The following is a 19,322-nucleotide window of genomic DNA, read 5'->3' as shown; positions in this document are numbered from 1 at the left end:
AGAAAGTGAACCAGGAAACAGAGGATCCTAAAGCTGACTCCGTCCCGGACTGACGGCTAAAAGACGGTGTTCACGACGGGAATCCCACCGTTTATCAATTAAAGATTAGTATTTTGTATTTAGGTAGACACAGAGCAGCGACATGGCGTCCCTTTTCAAGAAGAAGACTGTCGACGGTAAGTTTGCTAGGGTAAAAAAAACAAGCTAACTTGTTTTTAGCCTGGCTGTTCAGCCTACTCTTGTTCCCATCCTAAATTAGCTTTCTCTACGTAACTTGTTTAACCTGTTTTCGGTTGTTGAATCACCAGTCACATTACTGAATGGCAGAAATCATTGAAGCGCTGCCGAATTCAGTAGTTTTAGTGGACATGCTAATTTATTTTTGGCAGTAGTGGGATTGAAACATAACCCTAGTTACAAAGATCATTGGTGGGTTGTTTCCGCGTACAGTATTGATGAAACTAATCTTATCTGTTGGTATTTGGCTAAAGTAACTGGACTTAAACAGCATAACTAAAACCATACTATGAAATGTAAGATGTTAAACAAGTATTTGGTTAAAACTTAATGTATAAACACTCAGATTGTTTCAAACACTACATCATTGGCTATATTGCTTTATTTTTAGTTACTTAAAGACAACTCATTTACTATAAATGATACTTATTGTCATAAACAATTGTGTAATATATAATAAACTAGAGAATGACATCATTGGCAGTCTTACATTGCAGTTTCATGAAGTAATTTTTGCTAACATTTACATCAAACTTCTGGAAAAGCCAGCCTATATGAATATTTTAGTATTTTCCCCAGGCGAGGCATTCAGTCTGATTGGATGGAAAATCCGACACAGTTTTTCTAAAAATTAATGAATCCATTTGTCTGTTTCGAATACTGTGACTCAGGATGGATTTGCCAGAGGAAAAAAAAAAAATGGTAACCTCCACCTTCTCTAGATCTTAAACTTAAATGAGTGGGAAATTATGTCAAAATATAGCATTGAGTTTAAAAATAGGTTTGATCGGTACAAGCATATCTGTTCTCTTCCTCCTCCCATCCCTGTCATTCCAGCCTCACCCACACCGATCAACATAGTGTACTCACTGTGCTGCCTCACCTTCGCTCCGTATCCTCAGGTCTTCCTCAGTTGGGACTTTTTGCAGTTCTCTTCTCATTTTCAGAGTGTCCCTTTATCCTCCTAAACTCTGAAAACAGGACTTTTTTTTAAAAATGCTGAATCGTTGGAAGTCTGGTTATTTGGCAGATTTTGTTGGTTTGGTGGGTGGGGGGGTCAGATCGCACATATTTGTAGGACGATATCCCTCCCACTTTAGGACGTTGGCATCACGTCACCTTATACGTATTTATGTATCTTTCTTACAAGTGGTCCACTTCGCTGACGTTGCTCTGTTAAGTTCAGTTACTGGACTTTTAATGGGAAATTAGTTTTTTTTTTTTTTTCTGTCAGTTGAACTTTCTTTTAATAAATTGAGCATTTTATGTCACAGCTTAAAGAGAGAGAGCTCAGTCGAATTGTTTTCAGTTCATTTATATTTTTCTAATCCTATTTTTTAATGTTTTATGTCGCCCTGTACTAATTTACTTCACATCTAGCTCAAGGAATCACAAGACACATTTATTTTGTCTTGTTCCCCTTTTTGTATTGTTTTTGGTTTTATTTGTACTTACTTTTTTCTTCTACAGTTGTTCCAAAGGCAGTTCATTTATCCCTTTAGGATTTATAGTAAATTTATTATTTTTGGGTTTACTATTTTATTATGGTTTAAATAGATACAATACAATACAACTTTATTTATAAAACACTTTAAAAACAACACCGTTGGCCAAGATGCTGATGCTTATCTCTGCTTTTTCTAAAAAAAATAAAAAAAATAAAACCAATTGTTAGACTTTTAATAATTTATTTTATTTTAAAGGATATACACACATTGTTCAGAGGAATGTTTTCGTATTACCAGTAGCAACAGATGATTGTGCAAAAGATTGGTCATTCATTTTCTCACATGATGCCACTTTATGTTTATGTGGGTGTAAACAGCTGACTGAATCAGTTTGGGTGTGAGATGTCCAAACAGTTCCACAGTTGTCCAACTTCTCAGCGTGCTGCAGATTACTCTGCTGTATTTAGGATGCATATGCACACATGCACAGGCTGAATGTTTCTTTTTTTGTTTTAATCTGAAGCTGACTCAACACACTGCAATTTTTTATTGCGTTGTGGCAGATAAAGTTTTTTTGTTGTTGTTAATCAATATATTTTTTGAAAATCCAACTAGTAATGCACCTTAGTTAATGTTCCAGTTTAAGTGACCTGAAACCATGCATTTTTGTGCATACTTCATTTTTAGCTTTTTCTTTTGCTGCTTTGTGTTGTGTATGGATATGATGTCTGTTATAAAGCATGAACTGATCTTTCCTGCTTATTGTTTTGCTTGTTCTGAAGACATCATTAAGGAACAGTCTAAGGAGCTGCGTGGCACTCAGAGACAGATCACCAGGGACCGAGCGGCGCTGGAGAAACAAGAGAAACAAATGGTTGGAATTTGCACACACACACACACACACACACACACACACACACACACGCATGCATGCAGAGATAATATAAAGAACAGAAGTTTCTCTGTGCGGGGCGTAATATTTTTGTTAAATTTCTACCCATTGCATCAAAGTTTTATCATGACCCCCCCAGTTTCCTCAACACATAGACACACTTCTAAACACATGTTTAAATCCACGTTCTGCCATCAATGAATGGGTCTGATTGGTTAATGTCTCTAAATGAATAGATAAAAGTGTTCTGGTGCGGTGGCTTTGCTCCAGGCAAGTGAGACTATTACACACAGACACACACGCTCCTGTGGAGTATACATCGAGGCTGTTTTCACAAATGTCTGCTACATTTTCCATCTCTGCAAGATGAAAGAAGCTGACTCTTGTCTTCTGCACTCAGTTGTATTAAGTAAATATACAGGACATAATTACCTCCCCGGGGAACCCCATTTTTGTTCTTCATTAATGCTTTCCGCTAATTAGTCTGGTTTTTAAAAGCTTTGTTGCACATTGCGACTACAAAAAGACCCTTGCTAAGAAATGAAAATTACCTATAATTGCAAGTTAGCACAATTATGTGTCCCTCATTGTGTAGGCTTCCAGTGTGAAAATGTGCACACGCTCAGATTTTTATGCACATGCTTTATTTAAAATGGCTCAGGATATTTTATTCAATAGAATCTAAAAGGGGAAGGAAACGATATTAGAGTATGTCATCTATAATCATGTCTATGTGTAAGGCCTTTAAAAGTGACATTAGGTGAATTTTGTTATTTATTTATTTGATGTTTATTGGCAGCTATGTTGCTTTTTTACTCTGCTACCAACAAGGAAGACCTTATTATTTTTCTTATTTTTTTTTTTTTTTTTTTTTTTTTTAATCTGGCAACTGATTTTAGGTTTCTTTGTGTATTGGGAAAAAATAAATAAAAATTAAATTGCATTAATTTTATTCCCTTAATGGTTGAAAATGTGTGAATGTGTTTGTTTAAGCTGACTGAAAATCATAATTGTTCAGTTTGTATTATTTTTTTTTCAAGTGTTTGGCTTTTGTAAGTACATTAAGATTCATATTTCATATAAGGAAATGGACCTCACAGTTGAGTGCTGCATTGCATCATGTCTGAGTGCATTATCTCCCATCACACTCCAACTTCTTTTTTTACAGGGACTTAAAGAATGCACAGACCTTCAGTCTGCAGCAGTCTTCCAGCTTATGTTTCAGATTGTTTTTTTTTTAATTATTATTATTTTTTTAGATGATGCACTGTGATCTCCTTATGTGCAGAATTTCTTTTTTCCTCAAAATTTAGCCCTAACCCATTAATTTGAAACTCTTGAGCTTAATGCACCAAGTGTATGACAGAGCACATGCTGCAGATATTTGTGTTTAAAGGCAGGAGGGCAGAGTTTTGTGCTGAAAGCCTATAGCTGCTGCAGTATCAGATATTAATAATTGATTGCTACTTCCTGTAGAGGATGTTTCAGCTCACAGAAGAAATAAACAGCACAAGCTGGTGCTGATAGGACTGACAGTCTTACTGTAACCTGCAGATTAATTCTGGTCTCTTGGGATGCTCTCACACACTCATGCCCACACACACAGGATCCCTGAAGGCATCAGCATACTATCTCATATTTACTGAAGCTAAATGCATGTATTTGCTTGCCAGTGAGTAACATTTGATCTGGATGACTGTGTTTGTTGTGTCTATTTACAAACACAATGGTCTCTCTGGGGTCCTGTGGGGATTTGTGTCAGTACAGTTGCCTTTTGTGTTTTTTTTTTTCTCTAAAGTGTGTACAAATAATTTAATTCATAAACAATAATAATAAAAACTCTTACTTTGACAATTTTAAATTTCATGATAATTGTGTCCAAAATATTTTCCAAAAATAGAAACAAATGTAAATGTGACCACAGCATTTAATTCATTGGACAAATGGAAAAATGTCTCACAAGTACTGGTAATACTGTTTGCAACCAAATACAAGAAAGGTAGGTGGAAAGAAACACTATCTCTCTTTATATAACGTATTGTTTAGTTAAAAGCATATAGTTTGAGCCACAGCACTGAATAACTGGTTTCTTAGTCTGATGACACACAAGTGGGAAACTCTACCATCACTAACCAGTCTGATGTGAACTAGAACTGGGAGCACTTTTTCTTTGCCACCTTTTGTAAGTTCTACACAGAGGAGATAATAATCCAGCTGTTTACTTTGCTTCTGCATATAAAACATTTACAGAACACGTGTAGAGATAAAAACACAAAACAAAACATGCAGACATAGATGATGAATTTTATCACAGAGAAGTTGCCTTGTGCTCATGTGAATCTTTTGTCTCCAGGAGTTGGAGATCAAGAAAATGGCAAAGTCCGGTAACCGTGAGGCTTGTAAGATACTTGCCAAGCAGCTGGTGCAGCTGAGGAAGCAGAAGAACCGCACGTACGCCGTCAGCTCCAAGGTTACCTCCATGTCTACGCAGACGAAGGTCATGAACTCTCAAATGAAGATGGCTGGTGCCATGTCTTCTACAGCTAAGGTAAAGTTTTAATCCACTCTGCTCTTTTAAATGTTAACGTGGTGCTAACTCCAGTTTAAACCCTTTCAACTTGTAGAAAACAGAATCCAACTTCTTCTATAGCTTTCAGACTTCTTTCACTCCTGCTGTTATTCAAATGTTGCAAACAAATTATCTATATAGAAGATCTATGTTTAAAAGCAGGTCCCAGCATCAATGTTAATGAAGTGTGAGGAGGAGAAATTGTCCTTGAGCGACGCTCTGTTCAACCAGACATGGACGGGGCAGATATTATTAAACATGAGATTAATGGACGATGATGAGGTGTTTGTGAGGCTTTGAGGAAAATATCGATAGTTGTTTGTTGTCAAACATACACAAAAATATGGACACAGCCCTTTTGAAAGGAAAATGAATAGTTTGAATGATATTTATTCATTTTATAACATTAAACTGATAAATCAAAAAGATTTATCAGCCCAGTACAGGTGAGATCTTCAGTATGGTGTTGATGCTTACCTTTTTTGGAAATGAATGAGATGCAGAATTTATAAATGAGTCTTTGTGTTTATGCTTGTTGTTATAAAGTTATATTATCTAGGCCAAATCATCTAAATCTTTTTGGCAGCCAAACTAATATTTTTTGTGAGACTGAATTGTAAATTGTCTAAATAAATTGACTTCTCAGAAACGGAAAATGGATAAATTAACCTTCTTTAATAAATACCATGTACAGACCATGCAAGCCGTGAATAAGAAAATGGATCCACAGAAGACATTGCAGACCATGCAGGACTTCCAGAAAGAGAACATGAAGATGGGCATGACTGAGGACATGAGTAAGTTCACTTAATGCACACACGGCTTGCGTGTTTATCAAAACCACATTGTGAGGGTATATTTGGGTAGGATGGGGGGGTTTGTTTGTATTGTTATAAACAAAAAGGGGCAAATTAAATTCAGTATATATTAGTTTCTTTTTAAGTAACAAAATATCCGATTGCCTCTCCTATACTCACATTTTCCCTCCCCATGTCACTTTCTGTCTAGTCAATGACACTTTAGATGAGATTTTTGATGAGTCTGGGGATGAAGAGGAATCTCAGGACATTGTCAACCAGGTCCTGGATGAGATTGGCATCGAGATCTCAGGGAAGGTAAGATATCGACACTGATCTTACATATACACCAAACTACAAATACTGACACCACCAACCACTGCAGTCCATTTAATCCCATCTGTTGTGTCTGCGTTTAGAAAGCGTCTGTAAAATGTGTGCTTTGCTGCCCATTTCACATGTGTATCTGGTCTTAAATGAGTGTGCAGCCCCCAGTGATAAGAAAAATGAGTGCTCCACATGGCTTTTACTCCGCTGGTAAAATTCATCCCAGCTGCCACGTGGTGGGGCTCGCCTTCAGCTCTTCTAGCTTTGTTCAGTGTTGCAACTGTTTAGCTGCTCATCTGCAATGTGTCTGGCTCCCCCTGGGGGGCTTCATCAATTATTACCCCTCACAACTCTACAACTTCACATGTTGGCCAATAAACAGTCCACAGCAAAGACAAACAGCAAGTATAGACAACTAGTTCTAAAGTAACAAATCCTAATGGTTCAGAAAATCCAACACATAAAAATAAAGATCCATCCAAATGTTTAGAAAGTTATGCTGAAGTAATTTTTATGACTGATAATATATAGTAACAAATGTTATTTTTCTTAACAAATAAAAGGGGTCAAACACCTGTCTGAGGGATGCATACATCTCTTTTTAAATAATGGACTATTTGTGTTGCTCTTAAATGAAGGCCTACCATCCTTGAATAAATTCAGAGCCAACATTTTTAAACAAAAGTAATTTTTGACAAAAAAAAAAAGGACATGGTTATAACCAGTTTGGCCAAACCTTGTAAATGATGTTAGACACAATTTTCTTGTAAGATGTCACTAGCTGTGTTGGCAATAACTCAATTTATCTAAACAATTTGTAAATTTGACTAAGTTAAAGCCTATTTTGGGGCTAAAGTCATCAAACTGAGGCTAAGGCAGCCATCTTGTATTGAGTCGACTCCAAAAGTTAATCAGCTGTAGATGTAGCTCTAGTGATTACTCGTATTTTCCACCGTAAACGTTGCACTGCCCTATAAGTCGCCTCAGTCCAAATATGTCTGAAAAAGTGGAAAAATCCATAAATATGTCACATCTATTATGCGTCACCGCTGACAACCTGGAAATGTGGGCCGGTGTTGTGCCAAAAATCAATGGGCTGCCAAATGGCAGCCGTGGGAACGTGCTCAGGAGGACTTTAACAAGAATTTAACAAGATTAACACTTAAAAACAATTATTTGTTTGCCCAAAATTATAGTAAAGGTGTGTCTCAGTCTAACGTTTGCTTAATAAAAGGACTTTACTTTTGAAATACAGCTGATTTGACAGTTATTCGCTGCCTCGGTGCTCTGGGAGCGTGCAGATAGAAGGGAAAAAAGGGAAGAACGCTGCTTGTTTCTTCGAAATTGAACAAGAAAAGCACCTAAACAATTGTTTGTTTGCTCGAAATTATAGCAAAGGTGTATTTCAGTTGAATGTTTATGCGGGCCGAGATGGTGTAGAGACAGAGCAGCTGGCTCGGGACCTGAAAGTCCCAGGCTTGATCCCTGGTCACTGCATACCTCTTGGTGTCTCTTGGCAGCACATCTTATCCCCAAAATGCCCCCCGGGCGCTTTCAATAGCTGCTCACTGCACCACCTGGTGGTGGATGGGTTAAATTCAGAGACTAATTTTGCCATTGTATGGAAACATACAGTGATGACAATGTGATGACTATTATTTTTATTAAATTCATTTTAATGGTCAAATTAGCTGCATTTCGCTAGGGCGGTGCAGCTGGTTTGACAGTTGCTCCAAGCAGCGAGCAGAACGAAGGTGGGGGTAATATGGCAAGCCGATTGTGTCATTAATAGCTAGTGAAGATTCTGTCATCCAGGACATGGTAAATTCAAAAAAAGTTCTAGACTAAAACAATGAAGTATAATAAATAAAAGTCCAGTTGTTTTTGTCTTGAACTTTTTTGAAATTGTCATTATAGCCACGTTTACCTATTACATGATACAATGGTATGCCTTACTGCTACTTCTACTCTGCTGCCATCTAGTGGCTGAAAGTGGTACTGTTCCTTTTTTTCCCAGTCTGAATGAATGAAAATGGTCATATCTCAGCCAAAAGTTGGTTTATAAATATGGGGGGAAATCCATAAATGTTGCTTCGGCCTACAAGTCGCAGGGCATGTAAATTATGCAAAAAAACTTGGTATGTTTTGATTAGCCAACAAACTTAGAAAGTTAACTAAAAAAGGCCATTTCCATTTTAGTTCCATTTTCCTTATATTTTACAAAAAGTGTCTGTAGTTTTCCTGTGGCAGTGCAGTAAGTCTGATTCACATCAAGATCCTTGTTTGCTTTGCTCAGCTGCTGAACTACATCTAATGTCTGCAGTCTTCATCCATAAATGAGCAGTTTTTTGAATTTCTTGGCTGATATAATTGCAAAGACAACATGTGGTGCTGCTGGTGTAAAGCTGGCCTTATGAGTCACAAATCATTTTTAGGTCCACATCTTTAAAATTTGTTTTCAGATTGGCAGAAGGTTGATGCGCGGCGACCGTGTGTGTTTATTTTGAAGTTGCTGTGCCAACTAATGGGATTTTTCTGCCAATGTGTGATTCCAGATGGTTAGAGCTCCAGCTGCAGGAAAGAACGTCCCCGGTGCCGCCGCCGCCTCCAAACAAGCCACCATCTCTGACGACGAGATCGAGAGACAACTTCGAGCTCTGGGAGTGGACTAACTGTCTGCTTTGTGATTTTCACGTTACAAACCAGTGCATCTCAATACTGACTGATACGGACTCTATCAGACACACTGGTTCTGTCACTGGTCTGAAGCTGCAGGTGTAAACAGACACATTTAAAAGCATGCAGGCAGACACATTTATCATATACGTTCTGCTGGACGCCTTAAGATTCATTTGGACAAAACATCTGATTTATTTATATGAAAGGAATATTTATTAAGACACCCGAGTGACCACAATTTTACACCTTTGTTTGCCACTCTCTCTTTAAAAGGGCTGCAAGAGAGTTTGGAATCTGCCTTTTTTTTGTGTGTTTTTTCGGTCAATCTTTTGTTAGTTTTGCAATTTAAGATGGATGATCTCTCTTTAGCAAGTTTACATGAGAAACATGGTAATTAAAAAGAGCTTTGGGGTTGTCAATAAACAGATGGAACTTGTCTTTTTCTACTCGGACCATTTACCTGCTGTCTTTTGCGTATTTGGGTAATTTAAATCCATCTGATTCTCTGAGGCAAACTGTCTTCATTAACACCCTTTTTGAACAGACTTGCATTGTTTTGTGGATAAAACTTTTAATTTGTTGTTATTTAGTTAATACTAACATGTGGTTGTTAGAGTAAATGCCACAAATTGGATGATTGTCACCAGACAAATAAAACTACTGGACATCGAAATGTTCATTTACGATGTTTTTCAGAGGAGATATATATTTGTAAACCATTAAATTTGTTAGAGACAGATTGGTCTGGAAGCAAACTGGCTAAATAAATTAGCAGCATTGACGTTGTGATGGCATGTGGAAGGCATGGCTAAGATTTAAACCCACATTAGAGCTTGTGCAAGACTAGCAGAGTTTTGATCAGTTTTCTGATGCAACTGAGTAATCGGATTATTATTTTTTTTGTTTTTAGGTTGTTTGATTTAAACAATGATTGTAGGATGGCACTGTTCCTGCAGTCCCTCTTCTCTTTCAGCTGCTGTGCAGTTACTCTTTGGTTAGTTTAAGCCGCCTCACTAACAAAACACACACACACACACGCTACAGCAACTAAATAAGATGACACTGTGATATAAGAGTTCTTTTCTCCTGAGCTGAAGCTGACTTTCATTTCTATAAAGTGAGTTCAACATCAGCAGCTTCAGGCTTTGTGAGACTAGCGACATCTTCTCATTGTAATATTGTTTATACCCCTCTTTAGCCTTTTGTTTCCATATGATCCTAATGCCAAAACAATCTGTTAACATGTCACTTTTGCATGTACGGCTCAGAAGCATCATCAAACCTCCTCAACCATGTATCAGTCCAGTGTAATTATTAGCAGAATGAAGGTTTTGATAACAGAGGGCAGTTCTCTGGGTAGGATTTTGCATTTTAAAAGGTGTGTATATTTTTTTTTTTTTTTAACTTTTCATTGTAAATTGTCTGTTAAAGGTTTATGGCTTTTATAAAGAATAAAGTTTCTTCAGGTACAATTTTGACAGTCTTTGATATCTCCCCCCTTTTAAGGTTTATACAAAAGTTTTGGGATGTTTATCTCCTTTGCTGCAGAAAACATTAAGTGAATACTCAGTACAGTATCAATAATTTTGTCCACTTTTATATAAACTACAGACCTTTTCAGGCATTTAATTGGTGCTATAATCTGAACATGGCAACAAAAAATCTGTAAACCACCTGAGTGTGTCATGACTTAGGGTCTAACAAAGTTAAGTCTGGTCCTCTGGACGGATTAAAAAAAAAAACCTTGTTGAAACCATTTGTATTTAATCCAAAGACTTTTGGATTGTGTCACTTTTTGAGTTCTCAACCAAAAGCTGCAGTGAACTCGGTCTTATAAATAAGTTCCATTTTAAATTTTTTTATATCCGTCCAGAGGACCTGACTTAACTGTGTTAGATTTCTCTACCTGGATTATTGAGAATGCATCAAGAGATGCAAGGTTGAGTTTGAGTTTATTTTTAGGTAGTTTACAAAAAGGGGGGGGGGGATCATTCAAATATCTAAAAAGGATTAGAAATCTTCATAATTTTTATTTACCCTTTATTTATACAGGTAGTCTCGAGTCATGAGAATTCATTTTCAAGAGAGACCTGTTTTTGGGTGCAAAATGGTGGGGGTTAAGGGTCTTGCTCAGGGGGCCAGAGTGGGGCAAATGAGGGTGGAGGCAGGTGTTTCACCTTTTCCACACACATTTTGATGTTTAAGGTACCGTGAGTTGAACCTGCGATTTCCTGATCACAGTCCCATCTTCTCTAACCTCTGCGCCACCACTCCCCCATAATGGCTGAATAATTTAGTAGTAAATAGGTCAGACATTTAAAGTAAGTTAAAACTGATTACATTTACTTTTGCAGCCTGTTTCAAATTAATTCATTTCATTGGGTTTATGCATGTTGCCTTGTTGAAAAGCAAATTGGGTGTAAACATCTTTTTAATATGTAATTTTTATTTTTGGGGGGAGTAGGCTTCCTGTTTTCACTTTTATGTCTTATGTAAAGTACAAGAAAATATGAAGAATGAAACCCTCAGAACCTGCAGCAACGAGGCCAAAGCAACTTAGGCACCCATTTAGCAAGTTTCTTAGTAAAATTTTCTTCAATATAGTTTGAGTAACTTTTCAACATTCACTTATGGAAGTGTGTTGGAAGTCCCCGACCTTTAGGCGTTCGCTTCTCCTGACAGCGTTTGAATTACACAACCAAACATGTCACAGCTGAAACAGCTCGTTCCTGAATTCAAGCTTCTGCCAGTTTTACCCCCCCCCCCCCCCCCCCACCACCACCACCGCTCTGTCCTCCTAATGTATGTATTGATTTTCGATTAAAGTTGTAAAAAAATATAAAGTTGGCATACTTGCAGGAGCTCATAAAACTCAATTTACTGTTTGAACTGATGTAACTTCTCAGAACAGACACTTTATTATAACAGATGAGGATAACTGCATCTTACACAACATAAATACATCTTTGGCAAGAATAAAGACACTTCATCTCAGTCTGACAACATGATGTCACTTATTTTTATGAAGTTGATTAATTTCAAGCTCTTGCAGGCACCAGTTGTTGGCACTAAAGTTGTGCTGGCAGTAATATAAAGTCCAGACTCGGGGCGTCTGTTGGCTCCCTCCTCTTTTATTAAGACATTTTTCATCAACCATCACACCGAAGTCAGGGTCTTAACCGGATCATGTTTCCCATTTCATATGACACTTTATCAAGGTGGCAACAACACAAATAAGAAAAAAAAAAACATCTTGCATGACCACAAATCTGCTCACTGTCAAAAATGTTTCATGCCTCCAAATTTAAGAAAAGTCATAAAAACACAACACTTTTTTTTTTTTAAATAAATATGTCAAATTTTAAATAAATTAGGTTTAATTGAAACTGGAATAAAAGAATACCTTTCCACATCATTATAACGTAACTAAACAGGAACACACACAAAAAACCTGACTAAATCACATGAAAATACGTATTAAATGTCAAAAACATTGTCATTACACAAATAAAACATGTCCACTTTTTTTCTCAAAGAAATCAAACGAGCTGAAGCACAGCGTTGCTGATGATGGTTTTTCAGAAAGGCACAGATCTTTAGGGACACGTGTCAGCACTTTGGTTCTTATGGGTACAATTGCATTTGCTCTGTGTGCCTAACGGACTTCCTGTATCCAGACAGCAAACAGACCACAGCTGAGATTCAGCTCATTCTGAATGTCAGGACAGCTGCTCCTTTCCTCTGTTCTTTTCTTTGACATTTTACCTTTTTGAAAATGTTTTATTTTATTTAGCTCTTGGCAAGGCTGGACCTTAAATACTGAGGAAAGAATGAAATCAAGTACATAAGTTAAAAATCGATTCACAGTAAATCGTAATTTGATTTAAATAGTTCTGATACATTCGTAGCCATCTGAAATGAAATTTGACAGGATTATTTTTAAAAGTACAGTATGTTTACGGCTTCACTTTTCCTGAGTGGTAGGATTTTTTTTCACTGATTTTGCTACATTATGTCAGTGGTCTTTGCGCTTTACTCATCTGCGTGAGGCAGTTTGGGCTGATTTTGGTCAAACAGGAACTCAGGTTGAGGCTCGTTTTGACCCGTTTCTCCCGCTGGCGTCTGTTGCAGAACCAGACTCTGACCACCTCCTTCTCCAGATGGAGGCCTTTAGCTATTCGGGCTATTTCCTGAGAGGACGGCTTACTTTTCTCAACAAAGCTTCTCTCCAGCGCCTCCTTGGCTCCAAGGCTGCGATCAAACCAAGGATGATGTAAAAACACAAACTCTTCCAAGTCTACACTTATCACACACTGTTTTACACACTTAACCCTCACCTGATAGTTGTTCTTCTTTTCCTCTTCCTCTCATTCATTCCTGCTTTATCATTGTACAAAGCTGCAAAAAAAGTCAGAATAAACCATTATTTTTAGCATAGTTATGTGATAACAGAAAAATACAACTTCAAAGTATCAGAGCAAATAAAATAACCAAACAGGAGAGCTTATGTTTTGTTACTAGCTAATGTGACATCATTGGCCTTTGACCAGATTAATGCTTTAGAGATTACCAGATCAATACATACAGGAACTGTGACATTCCTATAGAGTAGAGATAAGATAAGATAGAACTTTATTGATCCGGCAGGAAATTATCGGGCCACATCTAAGCATCAAAGAAAGTTGTTTTAGATTGTTTACCTTTAAAATTAACATAATTTCAACAATCTGAAATAAAAATGGCTGCAGAATATATCAATCAATATCAAATCAATACCAAATACTTCATAAATGTACTGGGTACATTCACTTCATATGCTGTTTTGTCACTTTACTACAAATGTCAATGTCAGGACCTTCATTTTATTTTATAGATATACTATTTAAAATATTTGTATATTGCTATACTACAATTTAGGAAAGTATCATACTTTTATTATTTCACTTTATGCTAATGTTCATTAACTTTTTAATTTTTAATGGTTATTGCTGCACCAGGGGTCTGAGAGTAATAGAATTTCAATCCTATGTATGTCCTGTACATATTGCAGTTTTGACAATAAAATTGACTTTGAGAATAGGCAGAGTTCACATGGTGTTTTCAACACTTTTATTTTTACCATAAAGTTAGTAATTATGGTTCGTTTAAAAAATGACCCATACACCCGATAATTACATAATCATTTTAAGGTACTTATTTTGCTTTAATGGTTTCTGTTTATTTTATTATTATTGTTATTTGTATATATGCTAACCATACTGTATTTTAGTTGTGTATTTTTAGGCACTGGAATAAATTAGCGTAGTTTCAAAAAAATATTTCCAGATTATTTGCATATTACTGTTAATATTTTCAACTGAGAGAACATTTATACATTTTTATTATTATTATTTCATGTATCAGGGGAATTGGCAACAGCCAGGAAAATATAGATTTAGCAGTTTTTTTTTTTTTTTAATTATTTGTATGCTATATTAGTTAGTACCTAAAAAAAAAAAAAAAAAAAAAAGTAAATTAAAACATTCAGAAAGCTTCAGGAGAATAAACATTTCTAAAGTTGGTCGTGGATATAGGGGACATATGTCTGCTCAGATGTTTGTTTTGCTAATCGAAATAAATCAATCACTTAAATTGAGCCCATAAAAATGTAATGACTCAACCTATGAGTCTTTATCTCAGATATACAACAGTCATCTTATGATAACATGTTTCTATCAAATACTGTACATATCCTGTCAAGTCTAACATGCAGTTTTAATGTGACTGAGATGCATAAAGATACACCTACTGTAAATAAACACAGTGTGGGGGTTTGATGGAGTGGAAACATGTGACTCACCACCAGCCAGCTCTGCTTCGTCAAGCCATTTAGCCAGAATAGCCTTGAGTTTGCAGGCGTTCTTGAAGCTCAGCTGCAAATTTTCAAAGCGGCAAATCGTGGTCTGGCTGAACTCCGAGCCGTGCACTGCAGCAAGAGCCTCGCCTACATTAGTCTGAGTGTAGCCTGAGGTCAAAACGAAACAGAAATAGACGTACTTCATGTAATATAGTCAGCAGAAAAGAAAAAAAAAAATTGATGGATGTAAAAATAAATATATAAAAACACAAAGAGATGTCATTTCAAGTCACCAAGTTTGATCCTGCGGATTTTGAAGTCATTTGCAAACATTTCCAGTTCTCGTATCTGTGGAGAATCCATGATGGGGACATCCTCCGCTTCCCGCATACTCTTCCTGTGGGCATCGGTTTTCAGCTCTCCACTGGGGCCCCCAGAGGCCTCATCAGGTGAGAGCAGGGCAGAGGGCAGCGACGTAAAACCGTGGCCTAACGCACAAGAACTGCTGCTCAGCCCGTGATCCGGAAACTTGTATATGCAAGGAGTCAGAGACCCTGGAAGGAAGAAGACACGTTCGAAAGAGATGGAGAAGTGAAGGCGTGAAACACAGAGTCCACATGCAACTCATGCATTTAGGCTGAATTATAGTAAAGAATAGCTGCTGCTTCGTTAGCTGACAGAATATTTAGTCTTTTATCAAGCAAATCCCTCAAAATGACAATCTTCATCCCCTTTTGAATTGAAGTTTTAACCCTAATCAGCTCCTTCTTTTTAATTGTCCTCTTTGTGGAAGCACGAGTAAAGCTATCATTAATGTCTCTGGAGACTGACAGCACTGGCTGCAGTGCTTGTGGAGATATTTGTTGTGCAGGATTGGATCGCCTTTTTCAGTGACAGTTAAGCCAGTTTAATTTACTGATAAAAAACAGTGTGCCGAGTCTGAACCAGGTAGTCTGTGACACAAGTGCTACTTTAATCTGAATGCGTTTCCAGGGACTTGATAAGCACCTATTCTTTTCCTCGTCACTTAAACACAATGTTCTCCAAATTAACTGTAATGTAGCAAATTCACCCTTGGCAGCAGGATTCCCACACACATCTGAACTCCCTTTCAGCTAAGCTCTCTAATCAGAAGAAAACAAGAAGAACACATACACTCAATCTTTTATTGGAAGCAACCTATGCAATACGAGCCACAGAGTAGTGGTATAATTTTCTCACTTGTTCTTATTTTTCACACTTTGATGTTGAGAGGTTAGGTTGAGTTGAGGCTCTTGTACTAATCACTGATGGCAGATTAATGGCAGCTGCGGTACAACAGGGATGGATGACTGGTTGAAAGACGAAACGTGAGGCTATCCTTTTGTTTTCACCACTCTGCACAGTTGCGGGTCAGAAAACAGTGCAGACTGACTGTTTATGAGTGAATAAATCAGGTTGATCACATGAAAGCAAACAGGAAAGCGCTGATAAATGTATGCTGGTCTTTGCTGAGAAGATTGCATACTTGTAATCCTGTATATACTGTAGCGTTGAAGGAACAGCATCCATACTGAACAATGCAACACTCCCCTCTTGTGTTAATGAGGTTATAGTGCAAACTGTTACACAACCACAGAACAGGATTGATAGATACAGAAGCATGAACGCTTATGAAGCGTTCACACTATTGTGATCCGTTCTTCTTCCTTACAATATTCGGCATCTTTCTTGTTCAACAATTTTTGTGTCATTTCAACAAATCTTATATCAAAACTTTCAGTTTGTTCAGCAGAAGGTGCTATGACTTTAGTGTTGGTGTAACTTTAGCTTTTTGAAATATTTAGCCTTTTCTGCCACTTTCTTTCTCATTGGAAATGAATTGAGCTCATTTTACATTCTTCAAATCTTTAGATCTGTTTACAAGCTTTTACTGCTCCTTTCACATTTTGTTCTGCTTCAGCTTCCTTGTGCAAATTTAAACATTTTTTCATTTCAGCTGTTTGTGTTTTTTTTAGCCTTTTTGTGCTCCTTTCAGATTCTTTCTGCTAACTACAACATTTTTGTGCTTCTTCAAAATTCGTTCAGCTAATTTCAGCTTGTTATGCTCCTTTGTTTATTTATGCAAGTTTCCACTTTTTCTGCTATTTCAGCTACTATTTAGCATTTTTTAATGCTGATTTTTACCTTTTTTTTTCTTTGCTAATTCCACATTCTTTGCACCCATATCAACTTTTTCAACCTAATTTAGCAAAAAATGTGCTCTATCCATTTCCTTCTGGTAATTTAAGCTTCTTTGTGCTTTTTTAAACTACTATGGTTTTTGCAAATGTCAGCGTTTTTCAGATAATTTTCACTTTTGTGCTAATTTCTGCTTCTTTTAGCCTAAGGCAGGGCAAACGTGTTCTTTCTGCTTTCTTCTGCTAATCCAAGCTTGCTCAACCTTTTCAGCTACCTTTTTAGGATTTTTCAGCAATTTTCGTCTGTTTTCAGATAAATTCACGTTTTTTATGGTGATTTTTAACACATTTGGAATAATTAAGTTATTTCTGCTAATTTAAGCTTGTTATTCTCCTTTCAGCTTGATTATGCTCGTTTCAGCTATTTCTGCTACTATTTAGCTGTTTTATGCTAATTTGAGCTTTTTCAGCTAATTCCAATTGTTTTTAGCTCATTTCAACTCTTTTTGCTTCCTTCTGGTAGTTTAAGCTTCTTTTTGCCTTTCAGCTTCTTTTCAGCCTTTTTTGTTGTTATTTTCAGCTTTTTAGCTATTTTCCTTTTTTTTTTCCTGCTAATTTCCGAATATTTAAACAAATTTCAGCAAATATGTGTTTTCCTCTGCTAATTTAGGCTTGTTCTTCCATTTCATCTACATTGCAGCATGTTTTTAATCTAATTTCAGCTGTTTCTCGGCAAGTTTTTTTCTGCAATAAGTATTCACACTGCATTTACACAGGAAATGCAATTTCTTTAGTTAAATTTAGTTTAAACAATACTTTTCAAACTCTGGGTTACTTTCAACATTTTTGTTTTAATAAACTGATGCCATATAAGCTAATTATTTATCTATCCTCTATTTTTCCATTCTCTTGCATCCTGTTCAGGTGTTTAATTCCCTGTTGTGAAAACCAGTGTGGCCTAACGTGCAATAAATCATCTCCTCCTGAAGGTAGTAATGGTCTGCTTTTGTTGAAATTACTTCTTGTAGAATACTTGTTTAATTTTACTTGCATTTATGGTTTATAATGCACTATAGTAACATTACGTTCCAAAACAATCCAACAAATCAATGTGTTTTATTGTCGACATGATTCCACTGGTCTCTCCTGTGTGAAATTATTGTTGATCTGTAACCCCACAAAACGTCCACCATTGACTTGAGCAGGATAGCATCATTATGCCCCCATTGAACTCGAGAAGATAGAATGCAACAAAAGCTTCACTTTTCCACTGACATATTACCTGAAAATAGAGATGTTAGAGTCATTTTGGTCCTTGAAGCTAGAATATAATGACACAAATACTAAATTCAGCAGCAGCTCTCCGTGTTAAATAGCTGGGTTCCAAAAGAGAGAAGAGAAAGAGATGATGTCATCATTGACGCATTGTATTGTTCAGCTGGATCTCTACTCAAACTGGAGAGCAGCTCTGCAGCATCTAGGCTAACACATGTCAGTAATTTCCTCTTGTGTTGGGAATATCACAGCTGGGTTGGAGTTCCTTTTTCTCACTTAAAAAAATTATCTTAAGGTTACTGATGCAGAGTGTATCTGGCAGTATTAGAATAACTTAGATCCCCTACCAAAATAAGTGACAGTTTGCTTCTAAACTGGTATCAGCTGTTCCTAATGTCAAAAGCATGCATCCTCCGCTTAGCACCCTGGTATGTAGGAAGTGTTTGATGTTGGAACTTGATGAAACAGAAACTCTTTACCCCAGGTAACAACTTTGCCTGATGGGCTCAAACTTCATACAGCTTTTCTCTCCATTGTGATGCTGAAAGATACCATACAACTTTGCTGGTTTTTACTTGATGCATCTTCTGATGTTCCCTGAGGAAGCAGCCATGCTGCAGTGAGCACAGTAGTTGTTCTTGTGCTATACAGACCTGCAGCAATCCCTCTCACAAGTGAGCTCCCTGGCTTTGTAAAAGCTTCCTACTAGCCTATTTTCAACATAGATATGGACCCCAAAGCTGCTCCACACATGTACTATCCCCAACCAAAGACTCAAGCAAAGCCAGAAAGCAAACACACTGACAAGCAAACAACAGTGAGGCAACTGCTGTGGTATGATTTCATTCGTGCAGCTGCTATCTTTTAACAAAATATAATGTTTATAGCAAGTGCCTGTTGCAGAGGGAAAATTCATGAGAGAGAAATATATTGGCTACTATTGTAGAGGCATGTCTATGAAAATCAGTTAATTTCCTTCTGCTTCTATTTTTTTCCCACAGCATCCACTGACACTACATGACCATTTAGATGTCAAGCCAGCTCTTTATATATTTATATATATATATATATATATATATATATATATATATATATATATATAT

General features: G+C 36.8%; 2 protein-coding genes across 2 annotated transcripts in view; one reads left to right on the top strand and one right to left on the bottom strand.

Annotated features, from left to right (window-relative positions):
• Positions 1-10,265, top strand: chmp2ba (charged multivesicular body protein 2Ba). The gene is made up of 6 exons (XM_037686368.1): positions 1-176; positions 2,468-2,559; positions 4,931-5,125; positions 5,841-5,943; positions 6,155-6,261; positions 8,826-10,265. The coding sequence occupies exons 1-6, from the start codon at positions 143-145 to the stop codon at positions 8,940-8,942; spliced, it is 648 nt and encodes a 215-aa protein (XP_037542296.1). The 5' UTR covers positions 1-142; the 3' UTR covers positions 8,943-10,265.
• Positions 10,266-12,959: 2,694 nt separating this feature from the next.
• Positions 12,960-19,322, bottom strand: part of pou1f1 (POU class 1 homeobox 1) — a 12,133-nt gene continuing 5,770 nt past the window's right edge. The window contains exons 4-7 of the mRNA XM_037686367.1: positions 15,079-15,339; positions 14,789-14,953; positions 13,287-13,347; positions 12,960-13,200 (exon numbers count right to left, since the gene is read on the bottom strand). Coding sequence (XP_037542295.1) covers positions 12,960-13,200; positions 13,287-13,347; positions 14,789-14,953; positions 15,079-15,339 — 728 coding nt within the window. The remainder of the gene's footprint in view (positions 13,201-13,286; positions 13,348-14,788; positions 14,954-15,078; positions 15,340-19,322) is intronic.

The sequence above is a fragment of the Nematolebias whitei genome, chromosome 13 (genome assembly GCF_014905685.2).
Source record: "Nematolebias whitei isolate Nwh7 chromosome 13, NemWhi1, whole genome shotgun sequence".
NCBI classification, from domain to species: Eukaryota; Metazoa; Chordata; class Actinopteri; order Cyprinodontiformes; family Rivulidae; genus Nematolebias; species Nematolebias whitei.
The sequence above is the reverse complement of the archived record's forward strand: the minus strand, read 5'-3'. Positions and strand labels throughout refer to the sequence as shown.